Source organism: Dromaius novaehollandiae, chromosome 7 (genome assembly GCF_036370855.1).
Source record: "Dromaius novaehollandiae isolate bDroNov1 chromosome 7, bDroNov1.hap1, whole genome shotgun sequence".
NCBI classification, from domain to species: domain Eukaryota; kingdom Metazoa; phylum Chordata; class Aves; order Casuariiformes; family Dromaiidae; genus Dromaius; species Dromaius novaehollandiae.
This window is the reverse complement of record NC_088104.1, coordinates 15,054,750-15,069,136: the sequence shown is the minus strand read 5'-3', so window position 1 is coordinate 15,069,136 and position 14,387 is coordinate 15,054,750. Positions and strand designations below refer to the sequence as shown.

The 14,387-nt window shown below is 46.2% G+C and overlaps 1 protein-coding gene across 5 annotated transcripts in view; it reads left to right on the top strand.

The window, feature by feature from the left end:
• The window catches only part of MRAS (muscle RAS oncogene homolog), a 41,104-nt gene that overhangs the window by 16,290 nt on the left and 10,427 nt on the right, over positions 1-14,387 (top strand). For 3 of the 5 annotated variants that reach the window (XM_064514738.1, XM_064514736.1, XM_026118432.2), the window contains one exon: positions 6,962-7,175. In XM_064514738.1, the coding sequence (XP_064370808.1) occupies positions 6,983-7,175 (193 nt within the window). In that variant the 5' untranslated portion in view covers positions 6,962-6,982. The remainder of the gene's footprint in view (positions 1-6,961; positions 7,176-14,387) is intronic. The other 2 variants (XM_064514739.1, XM_064514737.1) reach the window with 1 other exon arrangement.

Below are 14,387 nucleotides of genomic sequence, written 5' to 3'. Positions count from 1 at the left end.
GTGCTGCCCGGAGGGTTCAGCATCTTTTTGCCCTGGAGGAGAAGTCAAGACACCACTTCCAAGACCCGCAGCTACATCCCCTAAACTCAAAATCTTTCCAGTTTCAGTTCTTTATTCCTTGGTTGAGGATTTTATCTTTAAACAACAGTCAGTTTATGACTTTCTTTTCTCTTTCTTCTTTAATAATGCTCTGATAACGCTTTGATCGCTGCTCCAAAAGGAAATGCCTGTAATTTCCTGTACAGGTCTTGCCAGGTGCTGGGTTCCATCAGATCTGCTGGAAGCTGATAGGAGTTGAGAGCACTCTCACCTGGCAGGACTTTTCTTATTAGAAAATCTCAGAGTTAAAATTTCACTTGGATTCTGAAAAGTTTAATGCCTGAAGCACAAAGGATGTTAGGCGCTGGCTTCCCTCGTGACTGATCTCTTCCATACTAACTTCCCTGTAAAGACTTTCCACGCAGTCCAGCTTTCGCTCTGTGCATCCTTTTGAGGCACTGGCTGGGCAGGAAATCCAGCAGACTGGCGGAAACCTGGCTGAGCGTTAATCATCTCTATTTAATAATAATTGGTGGTGGTTGTCCATACACCTGCAGGTCCTGTGGCTCTCGAAGGTTTGGGAGATGGTCATGCCAACTTGAGGAAGTAATTCCTGAAGCTTGTTCAGCTCTGAACAGCGTGACTCTAGGGAGGCAGCTGCCTCCAAAAGGGCATGCGCTGTGTTTCAAGGGTTCTCAGGGACCTCTGGTCTGAGGAATTGGCTGTGGCATATGAATGATGAACTGTTTTGGTACCTGGCTAGCTTCTCTGGGTGTGTCGTCGTGGTTGTAGGGCTCCAGCCAGCAGCCTACAACAGGAACAGAGAGAGAAGTGTTCAGATCTTGCAGAGTTTCAGCCCTGGAGGCATTGCGTGGAGCTGCTAATGCTTGCAAAGTGGCTGGCTAAAAGGGTGTAAGCAAGTGAGCTGCGGCTAGGGGAAGTTATTAATTGCAACTGTAGGAGTAGTTGGCAGAGACTCAGTGGCTGATAGTGTCTTCCTCAGCCTCAGGTAAGGTTGGTGTCTTCAGGTATGCAGAGTTCTGGTAGGGCTTATGTGAAGAGCTATCCATGAATCAAAGCAAGCCAACAGTAGATATTCCCTTTGTTATAGGCTGGTCAAATTGGTCAGCATAAATATATATATATATATATAAGGCTAAATAAGCTTAATCTCAGCCTGTTACTACGGGGGGCTGCAGGCTTACTGAAGATGTCAATTTTGGAGAGGTGCAGCAGAGGAGGAGGGAGCTAGTTGTTCCCACACAGACCTTGCTCTAGCTTTCTCAAGGTTTCATAACAGAAATGAGCAATTTGTGTCTCATGTTGCTGTGGAGACAGTAAATCATTGTCATGCTAGGCTTCTTGGTGAAGGAGCCTGTGTCTTTAATTGCACTAACCTCCCCTGCAAGTCAAAGGCTTGAACCTGCACCCATTTACCTGTTGCGAGGACTTTGGCCCAAGAGCTCTGCCTCCCTGAGGACAGGACAGGAACCGTGTATAGTGTTAGCATGTTCATTATCTGAGTTAGATTTTATTATGGTGGTACATGGCCACACCTGCTCAGATGAGCAGAAATTGTAATGTTTTACACAAGCTGAGATCTGCCCCGCTTATATTCAGAGTGAGTTTTGCAACGGTGATGGGGATCAGATGCACTGTATCCATGCCGTGGTGACCATTGGGGCTTGGTGGTCCAGTCGCAGAGATTTGCTGAATTTCTTCACCCTCAGTATTTTTATATTCCTTGGCTGCTCTAGGGGGTTAGCTCAGCCCTTCCACACCAGCACCACTTGCAGACAGATAAATGATGTTTTGTACAGTTCATTCTGCTTCCATATCTAGTATGAGATCCTTCCTGCAGAGAAGGACTCAACCTCAGTGACACTCTTGGGGCAGCATTTCTTTTTCTCTGGCCTTTTACCCCAGAAGTAGCCACATTTCTGACTGGCTCAGTGTCTCAGGCTTGTGGTGTCAGGACAGGGATCTTGCTGGCGTGTATGGAGGAGGCCGTATAAATCAGCCTACTTCCCATGACTTAAACAACCCTGACGGCGTGCATCAGGGTATGGGTTGTTCTTTTGGCTCCTTCAAAATAAACAACTATATAAATTGTAAGATTATTATCAGAGCTCATTAGCTTAAGATCACATGCTGCTTTGTGTTCCGACAATAGATAAAAAAGGTCTATGCTTCACTTTTTGCAATCAGATTTACAGCAAACACGTTTATCCTTGCTCCCTTCTTTCCCTTTGTGAGGACTATGTCAGTACTCTTGCCAAAAAAGCAGGAAAATCAGCCCGAGTCTTGTGCACTTGCCCGTAGTGACATAACCAGCTAGTGTAAAGTTTTGCACACCTTTGGGAGCGTTTAGTGTTTTCCAGCAGGTGACGTATGTTGTTTTTAAGGTTTGATTTATTGGCTGGTGTGGGTTATAATCTCGTCAATGCACAAGCTGTCGTCTTGCTTTGATTATCAGGATAGGGCAGGTGGAGGCCTGCAGGGACTGAAGTATTTGGGTTTCGGTGGGTTTTGTGTTCCGCACCGATGTGTTGGGAGCATGGGACCCGCCATCTCAGTAGAAGGAAGCGTGTTTTCAGGAGCATGATGTCTGGTGAAGATGTGTCACTGTCTGGCTTTGGCTCTGAGTGTGTCTTTTGGGTTCAGAGTGCACAGTAAAGCTCCTTAACAAACACTTCAGGAATTAGAGCAGTTTGGCGGCTGTCTCGGCAGTCGGTTTTCACGCAGTCCCAACCTCCAAAAAGCTCTTCTATTTTAAGTGACCCAAGCAATGGGCACCTGCCCTGCAGCAGCCTCTGAAGAGTGCTGCTGGGGAAGGCCGTCGTGGTCTCCAGAGAAAGGCCACGCTCGGAGGAAGGTGCCGTTTAACGGCACGCTGACCACGGAGGAAAGGGGCTGAAGCAGCTCAGTTTGAATTGCTGCTGATGCCGTAGGAAGGGCCTTGTAGAAACATTTAAACTTTGCTGCCTCCTGACACTCTGACAGAAGTTTTCATCTGCGCACACTGACATCACCTAAAATACGTTCTTGTGCTCAACAAACCAGCACTTGATTTATTTATTTATTTATTTTTTATGTATTTATATTCCCTACCTGCCTGCCTGGGTAGCCATTCTGGCTGCTTCTCCGCAAGCTGTGTATTTCTTAAATCTGGTGACTTACACAGTTTAACCAAACTTTTGCAGACACCTGGAACCAAATGCCCTGGCTCTACCCATGCACGTGTTGGACAAAGTCACAGTTTGTCCAATGGGCTAAATATTATTGTAGTGCTGTGGGAAGTGTTTAATGCAGGAAAAGCTTGAGGCTTCTTAGGAGCGAGTGAAAGGGTTGGCTAAACGGCTGTGAAAATGTAGCACTTGTCTACTGAGCAGTAGCTTGTGGTTTTGTGATGAGGTCAAAAATTCTGCACAAACTGGGTATGTTGTTTCACATCTGTGGCCTTTCCCCTACCATATGAGCACAATTGCTCTTTCACGGGGCCAGTCCGGAGACAGGCAGGGTGGCTGACTCCCAGGCACTCCACAGAGTAAATAAATACGGGGTGAAATCTTGGCCACAGGCAAAGCAAAAAATTACCATCAAATGCGCAGGGGTTGGGGGCGAGTTTTGTCCATGGTCCCTGTCCTAAGGAGCCTGTGAAGAGTGTCTGAATCTCGCGGGATTGCGTTGAAAGAAAATTTGGTCTTCTGAGCAAAAATGAGCAGTCTCATTGAAATTTGTGGGCTCCTGCAAAGTTGCAGACAAGCACGCTGCTTGTCGACAGTGTGATCTTGTGAGACTTTGAGGGTTTGTTTGCAACCTCTTCCGTAGTTATATGTGTAAACAAGGGGAAGTCACTTATGCACCCCAGGACTGGAATAAGAAACTTTTCCTTGGTGAGGCACTGAATAACCTGGGTGGGGAGGTCAGCTGGTGCCTCATCTCCTTCTCCTGGTCCAGCTGCCGTTGCTTGCCATGGAGATGCTGTTCTCAACAATTTCTTCAGAGATAGTTTAGAAAGAAGTTGACTTGATGATGATTCTGCTTGCTCGGGAAATTTTGACTTGTCTCAACTTGGACAAGAGACTTTGCAGTTTTTTAGCCTCAGTGATCTCACCTGTGTGATAACCTCCTTTCTCACTCTCACAGGGTTTTCTGTTTACAGGAAAAAGGGTTCTTTTAAATTCTGTTCAAGGAGAAATGTCTCATACCTGATCTTAATTAGAGGTCAAGGCATTCAATCTGTGCAACCTATGGATTATGCATTCTGCAAGTTATTTCTGTATTTGCAAAAGTCCCTTGGGCACAAGCTGCACCTTGTTATCATACATAATATGGTACTGGGAGGAAGGAGGCAAGGAGATTCCTTCATTTAAAAAGGTTGAGTGTTTTTTCTGTTTTGGCATTGAATGAAGACCGTAGCTGGGAACGTAACTCTGGGAATTGTCTGCTTGTCAATAGTGTGATTATAGTATGGTGATCAGAGGCAAGAAATAGCAAAGAAGCACGCTCTGGTGCTTACCTCACGAACAGAAAAAAGCCCAAGTGTACAGTGTGGTGAATCACTCCAGCTTCATTGTCTTTATATGGATATTGGGCATCGCTGTGCTCTGAACGTAGATCTCAAGGCCTGCTTTGCTACTGGCAGGGTCACTACTGACTGGATACTTTGGAGGATGTATTTTGGACTTGCAGCTAGAATCCCCTGGGCTGTTTTGGCCTGAGGTGATCTTTTCCCCCTAAGTAAAATTTAAGCTCAAATCTGAATGTCTGCAGCTACTTTTATTTTGTCTCCTTTTGTGCGTTTGCCTGCATGGATGGGAATGTGTGTGTTGGGAGGGAAAAGCTGGTTAGAAGAGCTGGGAAATGACTGTGAAAAGCTCTTTCTCAAGGGATGGGGTCTCATATGTAGAACAAGGAAGCTGGGACCTCCTACCATACTAGGTGGAAAGTGTCTTCATGGTTCAGTAATTTGAATTAAACTGAAATAGTGAGTGATTTGGAAGGAAGGGATTAGAGAAACCAGAAACCAACCTTTGGGGTCAGGTATCTTCTATGTGGAACCAAGCCATTAGGGGGGTTATGTTCTTCTTCAGAAAATGGTTCGCGTTGGCTTTTGTGCCTTTTTGGAAATGAAGTTAAACATTTTCTTTGTTAAGTAGCAAAATGAGACAATTGCCGGAAAATTGCTCTACTATAGGCTTAAATCAAATGGGATTTGTCAGCGGCCTGCGCGGCAGTCCTGCCGCCTTGGCTCCTGAGCCAGCGTGCCCCACCAAGCGCACGGGCCTTTCTTGGTGATCTCGGAGGCTGAGAAAATTAAGAGTCTTTAACGAAGAAAAACCCCTGCAGTTACCAGGAACACCTCCAAAGGCTTGTGTGGGGTAGCGGGGGCCAGGGCAGTTCAGGCGGAGCAGCTGTGCGCCAGGGAGGCTGTGCCGCGGCGTCTGCGTGGCAGCCGGCTCAGCGTCCCCGGCTCTCCCGGGAGCGCGGGGTGGGAATAGCGCGGTTCTCGCCGCCACCTGTCAGCCCTGACCGCAGCAGGACTTGGCAAGGCGCAGCGGAGGGTGACCAGAAGGTCACCAGCGAAACCAAAATGGATCGTGGCAGGTGCCGGCGGACGGGCTGCTGCTTGCAGAAGTATCGTCCGGAGCTGCTGCCCGCGCTGCAAGGTTTGCGTAAAGAGAGGAAATGAATTGGCCTTTTTTTGAGCCTTATCCAAATTGGGGTGGTTTGTAAAAACCTCTTGGAAAATGGAATGGGCACTAAAATTTTGGAGATGGCCACTCCGTTTCCTATGCGGTTTGAGAAGCATCGTTGCTGCCCGCGCGTGGCAGCAGGGCAGGAGAGCTGCCTTTCCAAGCATACGTACAAAACTGCTCCCCGGGCTATATTTTGAATACGCGGTTGCTGTCGTCGAATGCTGAAATGGCCAGTTCAGCCCGCGGCTGCCTCTTCTGCTTCCTCGGCGCAGAGACCTGGGCTGCGCACGCACCCGAGTGTCCAGTGGCACCCGGTGTATTTTTCTCCTTTCTTTGAAGAATCAGTTCCTCTGTGGTTCACCCGAGATGACAGGGAATCTGTGACCACGCTGCAGGGGAAGCTAGTCTCCTGACTCGCGCGGCTGTGTCATAGCCACAAAAGCCAGCCTTCCTGCCAGCCTGGCTTTAAAATTAAAAAAAAAAAAAAAAGGGCAAAACAAAAAACACCTGTAGTTCCTGGCCTGCTGCCGGCTGCGCATGCTTCTTGTTTTTTTTTCCTCAAACTTTAAAATGAGAGAGAAGAAAGAAACTATAAGTGCATTTTTGTTTGTCAGCCGAGCCCAGACCAGACCTTTAGCTCCAGTTTCATTTATCACAGCCTATTCTGCGTGTAAATCTGGCACTCAGCAGCCCAGCCCCAGAATGTACCACTCTATTTCATGTTTGCTGTACACTGTGTTATGCAGTGGGGAATAGCACGGTTCCAGCTTCTCAATGGGATCCGGTCGCTGGCAACTGGAAATTATTTGGAAGTTGACAGCTGCACTGACCCGGGGTGATTTTTGGCATGGCTGTGTGGGCCCAGTCGCTGTAGGAAAGGTATTCAGATGATAAAACTTCCACACACACATTTGGCGACAATTAGTAATCCCTGTAGATGGGGACAGGAGTAAACAAGCCACAGCAGCGAGGCCATCTGCACTTCTTAGAAGTAATCCATCTGGGTTATGGCAGCAGCGGTTGGCAGCGTAGATGCTGCCTGTCCTGTCCAAAAGGACTGCGAACGTCAGAGTGCAGGACCAGAGAGGATAAACCCTGGTGCACCGCCTTGGCATACTCCCTTCATTCCCGCCCCTGCGTTCCCAGGTGAAAAGACAGTCTTGTGCAAGCTGCCATCTTTTCATTGCTGATGAATGATCTGAGATGATCTCTTTCTCCAGCAGGTTTAACGTGCCGGAAGCATGGCTACAAGCGCCGTTCCCAGCGAGAACCTCCCCACGTACAAGCTGGTGGTGGTCGGAGATGGTGGTGTGGGGAAGAGCGCTCTCACCATTCAGTTTTTCCAGAAGATTTTTGTGCCAGATTATGACCCGACTATTGAAGATTCCTACCTGAAACACACTGAAATAGACGGGCAGTGGGCAATTCTTGATGGTGAGCAAGCTCCTCTCGCGTTACTCTTTCCCTTCAAGCTGCACCCAGGCACAAATAGTCCTCGGTGCCTCCTGCACCGTGTTGTGCCCCTGTGGTCCTTCTGGTCCGTGGCAGGCTCTCGGGAATCTTAGTGCAGACGGTCCCATGAGCTGCTGGGTTTGATTTGCAGACAGCCACTAAAGCTTCTGTTTCTGGGTGTGGTGGTCCCAGTTCTGCACGGTATTGCTTCTTGCAGGAGCGTAAAAAGCTATAGATCATCCAGTGCAGTGGTTTCCAGACTGCTTGGATTTGTGATATATTGTCAGTCTTCAAAATAAATGAGGGGTGCCTCTTTCAACCCTCTGCAGTTAACAGAAAGGGGTAGGTAGTGCTATGCAGACAGGCTGTGTGCCCCCTGGCCACCTCCTCTGTAACAGTTCACCTACAAAGCCTTTAGGGAGGCTGCCCTATGCTTGAACAGCACTGGGAGGAAGAAAAATAAGGTATTGTTTCTTTTTAAATCTGTGCCTTCTCCTCCTGAATAATGCTGAGTTCAATTTGTTGCACCAGTCTGCTGAAAAACTCTCCACATTCTTGTTAGAATATAGTTTATGATCTGCTGTTCGCATGAGGACTTGTCATAGTAAGTTAAACCTCACCAGGAAACAACCTCCCCACAGCTTTACAAACTGAGAACTTCACAACACAAACTGTAGACTAGGTCTGTGCACCAGCACCAAGCTGCAAATGGCATTTCGGGGTGGGGGGGATCAACAACAGAAGTTGTTGTGAGGTGGCTGTTGCTAATGATGCTTCGCTGTGGTTCAGCTTATCCCCTGGGAAATAAGAGTAAGTGGATAAATGAATGAGGGTTATAACCAGCAAGAACATTTAATAAAAAATGTTATCCACTGATAGTGAAGAATTGTAATGCTTCTTACTTCCTATCATTCAAAAACTATGTATATTATTTGATTATGCAGGTGGGTGTAAAACCCTGTATTCCTTAAAACTGCAGCTTACTAGTTTGTGCTGCAAGAGACAGACTGACCAGAACTGTTTAGTGAGTACAAATGGCCCTCCAAGGTCTGTAAAGAACAGCCTTAACTCAATATTTTAAAACCCCTTAATGCTGCCAAGATTTGTTCATTTAAATATGTTGGTAGCTGATCACTGATATGGGGGGATGTTTGCAAAATTGGTGCCTAAATGTGTCGCATGGTGTTATCTGCATCAGTGATAGCAGTTCTCAATTAAACATTACGTATAAGGTACCTATGTAATTCTATTTTTTAAATGTCGGCATTTTTTTTAAATGTCGGCATTGTATAAAAGAAAAGACAGATCCTGCTGTAAATAAAATCTCTCATATGTCTGTTTAGTCCAGAATCCAGCCCTCTAAAATGAACAACCTTTGTCTTTGGTGTGCCTCATATTCTGTTATAACTACCAGTTGCTGTGCACACTGGTGTTGGTCAGAAGAGTGTATTTGTTGTAGATGATTTGGAAGAAAAAAAACCCTGCATCTTTAACTGAATATTTGGAATTCTTGTTTATTCAAGGCGGGGGGGGGGGGGGGGGGGGGGGGGGCAGGGAGCGGCGGGGAAGTGACCTGAGGTGGGAGTGGAAAAAGAGGCTTTCTTCCAAGGAGCAGAAATTTAACCATTTGTTTTAATGAAAAAGCCTTTCTTTTACTGAGAGGGAGTTTAACGGCTCTACTGAGGCTGAATTGAATTCAGCTGTGGCCATGAATGGCATGCTGGGAATCTCTCTGAATTTGAGTTCTTCTGCCCACAGATGTCTTGCACCCATAGAAGTAAAACTGCAGTTTCTCCTTCTCTTTCCTACCGCATGAGATTTTGAACAATCACAATTCAGTTGTTAGGTCAAGGAAAGGGAATATTTTTGTTTGGGACAGCATGTGATCCTTAACCATCTGCCCAGTAGAAACGGGGCATAAAGACTGACTATCACATGTGTCCTTTGCCACGGGTCTCTGTCAGAGGTTTTGGATGTTGAGGTTTTGGATCTCATGGTTTTGGAGCTCATCCTGTTCTCAGAGGTCACTATATAATCCAGCAGCTGCTCTTGTCATGGCTACACATGGTTGCATGAGTCATTTGTGATAAAAAATTAGGGAGACACATGATGGGAAGCACAAAGATGCATCATGATAAATACTAGGCTCTCCAGTTGTCCTTTATGGTCAAATCCTTTACAGACGTGTTTCTTCCGATGGTTGATGGGAAGAGGAAAGGGGGAATAACCAAAAGAACTGTTTGCCTCACCCTGCCTGCCCCCAAAATAGGAACTAGTTTCAGAAGATGAGATTAACAAGTGAAGCCTCAAGTGAGGGGCTCCATAAGTTTCTAAGTTTGCAGAAATAGTAATAAAAAAAGGCCAAATGCATCAGCATCCAACAGCTTGATTAAGAGAAAGAAAACACAGTCCCCCTTCTTCCAGGCTGTTGGCTGAGCAGTTCTGTGCAAAGCAGCTCTAGCATTTAGTATCTGCAATAGCATCCTAGCATTATGTTGTAAAAAAAACCTTTGTGCTAGCCAGCTTGCATAAAGCATTTGGCTTCTCTCCATAAAGACCTCCACCCACCCTTATTCAATAGTGCTAACCAGCAGCAAGATGAAATGTTTGACTTGCGTTTTCTTCCTTTGGTGAAATCTCTCACTGAAAGTAGACTTAAATGGAATAGGCTTTTATGTCAGACTTTAGACCTTGGAGCCAAACCCAAATTCAAACTCTTCTGTTATGTATTTGCTCTCTGGCATGGGCAGGTCTCTGTGTCTCTTTATTTTCTTATCAAAAAAGTCTACAACAGTTCCCTGCCTCACTAAAGACAGATTTAATGCTTGGTTTGTTCAAGTCCAAAACTATACACGGTACTGAGTGGAAAAATGCTTTATTGATGGTCTTAGGCCAGCTTTATAAGACTGTCATTGCAGTGTTTGGAGGACAAGTGTCACAGAGTGGAAGAGAGCACTTTACTCAAATGAGGGATGCACAGGCAATTCAGCTAGCCCTCAGTTTTTAGGATGCTGCCTCCCCAACAAGGCTTTAAGATCAGCCTCCAGTTTTCTCTACATGTGTTATGCTCACTTATTTCCTGCTGTTCTTACTGCAATTAGCATGGTGATGTGCTTGGTTAAATGCAGTCGCACGCAGGTGCTGTATAGATGCATCAGGTCAGAAATTAAGTGGGTGCCAGGGTCAATCTGCTTTGATTAGCTGTTGCTCCAGTTGAGTTGCTATCATTAATTTTGTACACTCCTTTCTGTGTGTGTGGGCTAACTTGGCAATTAGCAGAGAATTTCTTTTTACATGGCTGCAAAATGCCAGTCTGGAATTACTAATCTGGGCATGAAGCTGAAGTGGAAATACATTAATGTGGAAAAATTCCTAATGGTTCAAAATTCCTTACAGTTCATAAGCCATAGACAGATGAAAAGGTGGTGAGGAAGAGGAGTGAAAGAGACTATAAAATGATCACTAATGTATGCCTTGGGCTTTTCGATGAATTGAGCTTGACCTGGTGAGACTGAGCTTGTACCCTCATTTGCTCTTAGGGCTGAACAGTTAGCTGTAAGTGAAACTGTGCCACTTGATCCCAGTAACGATCTGACTCTCTAAAAATTTCCAGCAGAGTCTGCTAGGGGAAGCAAGGAATTGTGCCGATGGATTGGGTGAAAGGAGGCTGTGACCTCCTCTTCACTTTCCTTCCTCCCAGTTATCAGTTAGACGCAACATCTCCGCTTCCTCCTCCTTAAATTCTAGTCCTGCTGCTAGGACATATTTTAAAATTAAAGAGATGAAAATGGTCAGTTCTCTGAAAACCCGCTCATGTCGATCTGTGTATTTACCTTTCCTCTATGTGGTCTAGTCATGGAGACTTCTTGCCTTAGACTGATTTCTAGCTTGTCTCACTTCTTAGTCTTCTTCCTACTACCGAGCTTCAAATTTCTTTTTATTTCTCATCACTCTTCTGTCCAAGCTCCTCTCCTAATCCCTGGGCCTCCTTACACTGGGCCTGACCTGCGCAGTCCTGTTGTTCACGCCCTGGGAATAATGGCAAGTGCTAATCCTTCCCCTTGTGCCCTCAGTCTTTATCCTTTCCATAAAGTCTTTCATGCATCCCTCTCTGCAGAGGGTTTCTGCTGCTAGTCATCTCAGGACAGGCTGTCTGCGTTTTTACTTTTCTCTTCAAGAAACTTGGGAACAATTCAACGAGGAGGCCAGAGGGAGATCAAAGGTCACTTTAGCCTCGCAGGCAGATGGTTGGTTTGCGGCTTGCTTTCTTTTTCTCTTTAAATTTTGGGTAGCGTCATTGAAAGAATGAAAATGTAAATGAAGTTTATACTTTTATTCTCTTATTTGTGTGTACAGTATTTTCCCTCTCTTAATTGTTTGGATTTTGCAACCTTGAAAGAGGGTTTTTTGTTTTGGGTTGTGGGGTTTTTTTTCCTGCCAGGAAAATTTTGATGTTGCAACATGGAAAACACAAGGCTTTGAATACTTGCCCTTTGTTAGAGAAAAAACTCCTTTAAGGACTCCCATCTTTATTCTGTTTATTGATGTGGAAGTCTCTCTTCTGAAGGCCCCTCTTTTCTTTTTCCCTAAAGAAAGGGCAAGAATTCAAGTACTTGAGTTTTCCATGTTATAACATCTGTGTATTTAGTTAGGGCACGGAACAAGGGCTCACAAAAGCCCTAGTGTTTCCCCATCTCATGTTTTTCCCTGTGGAGGGCTCATATGCCGAGGGCAGTGTGGCTGTATCCGCAAAGAAGCCAGCGGCATCAGTGTGACCAAGCGCTTGCCTCTCCTTGCTCGTGGTGCGGGGACCTCCGATACGCCTTGGGGGTGATTCAGGGTACGGGAATACAGACTATAACTAGGAGCCCCCTACATCCCATCTGCTCAGCACCTAAAATACCAATTCCTCAGCTGAAGCATGAGGAGGCTGCCCTCTCCCACAGAGCTCCTCATTAGGGCACAAGTCCAGGAGGATGAAGACTGTGGTGATGGCCTTCCTCAGCTTGCAAGTGTTTGCATTGACTTGTCAGTTCATGTCAAGTTTTCACTTGACCTCAACTACCAACATGCAGGATAGGTAGGAATGGAGTTTCTTTCTGGCCCTACCTTTTGAAGCAGAGCTGCTGCGCAGAGCGGAAAGCAGGATTCAGAGAAAAAGCCAAGAGAAGTCTGGCTCAGTGAGCCACTGCTGACAGCGCTCCCCTGACAGTGATTGATTGACTGACTGACAGGATTCAGAGGAAAATGAGGTGTAAAGCTCTAATGGGGCAGGATTCAATTAGCGTGGAGTTCATCACAACAGTTGTGGTCATGTCCACTGAAAAGTGGAGAAGGAAGCTATCTTGTTGCTCAGCAGCCTCTTACCCACAAAGCCAGAGACCTCAGTGCTGGATGCTCTTAGCCTAATTGCTTGCAGTTTGTTCTCCAACTGATTGCATGGTAGCTCTGTAAAATGACATTTCCGTTGCCTTCATTGAATTACTATCACTACTTCAGACACAGTCATTGGCTTCTCTCTCTCCTCACTGTTCACGCAAACGCTTTAATGTGCCTCCTTACTTCCTCTTTGGTCAAGTTTGTGGGAACTTAACCAAGTTTGCCCTTGCAAGTCCTTTACTACGTATTACACAGTCTATGAATTTGATTTCAGTTCTTGGAAGAATAAGGTAGGGGGAAACCTGCTGTGCTTTGTTCCAGGCTTATTTCCACATTGGCTTTTATGTGTTGCCAGTGTGGCAACTGCCAGTAAGAGGCAACTGCTGATTTAAAGAGTACCAGAGGAAGAGAGTGCTTGCAGTTTTTCTCTGCTCATGATTTTTGTCTTCTGGCATCCAATCTCTAGAAGCTGGGATTTTGAAAGAAGGTGAATGCTGGCTAAAATCCCAAATCTTCTGACCCCCTAAGCCCCTTTGGGAAGCCAGTCAAATCGCCGCCTCCTTTCTGCTTGCTGCTTTCCCATTGCTGTATGCAAGAATCTTGCAGAAGCTTTTATGCCACAAGATCACACTGGAAGTTTAAGTAAAGCTGCTTCCATCTGACCCCTTTTCAGAGCTGAGGCTTTCCAGGATATGGTCCTATTCTGCATACAAAGAATCCAGATCACACTCTCCTCTCCCTGAATTTTTTCACAATTTATGTAGCACAGAACTGTTAGGACTGTGTTGTTTCATCTTTAGAAGAGCTTGCTGAAAGCTAAAACAAGGACTTTTTTTGGCCAGCCTCATGACCCTTAACTTTGCATGAATAACCCATCCGAGATTAACTTTAACCTTCACCACTGCGTGTCTCTTTATTTCCAAAGTGCCATTGCCGAATGCTGCCTGGGCTTGCTTGCCTTTCTATGAATGCTGTAAGTGAATTCCCTTTAAATAGCAGCTGCTGACGCAGCAGCTCTGCCTGTGTTTAGTGCGATGCCATGGCAAACATCCAGGCGAGGCAGGAGCACAGCGCCGTGCTGTCGGTCTGGTGTCCATACAGCCCCCAGGGCCCTCGTAACTTCAGACCACGGTGCCCAGGCCCTGCTGTCTCACGGAGCGGGGGGGACAGGAGCTGGGGTTGGGTCTATGGGTGCAGTAGAAACGGGAGAGCTGGGAGCCCTTCAAATGCTTCATGGGGAGTCAGACAGATTCCCCCAGCAGAACAGGAGACAGCAGGAGCAGCACCAGAGGTTGTGTACGTGCATTCAAGAGGGACAGGAGCTGGTGTGCTGGTGTCAGCTCGGAGACCTGCCAGCCCTGCCCTGACATTACGTCCAGCTGGGGCAAGAGTCAGATGAGGGCAACCCAACCTCTCTTTACGTGTTGGGTGGATAGGAAGGACTGATTTCCTCTTCCATCCTAGCCACATGGTCTTGGCCTTATTCCATGCTAGCTCTTCTGCTCAGGGCATAGAAAATCACCAGTGCAAGCAGTGTGTTCGGGTTGCTTTCTTTTTCCTTTTTTCCTTTTTTTTTCCTCTTTTTTGTACAGTCCTTAAGATTAGTCTGTATGCCCTTGAGCTGAGACCCTTGTTCCCTAGATTTAGAGAAGTCGAGCAGCATAAAAGGCTACAAAATGATACCCATGGCTTTCCAGCAAGTTCAGCTATGCAACAGGCGAGCCCAAAGCTCAGGGTCTTTGCAAGAGTCTAGAAGCTGCTCTTATTGCAAAGGATCCTGGAAACAGCCATTCATGACAACAGCTACAGGAGATA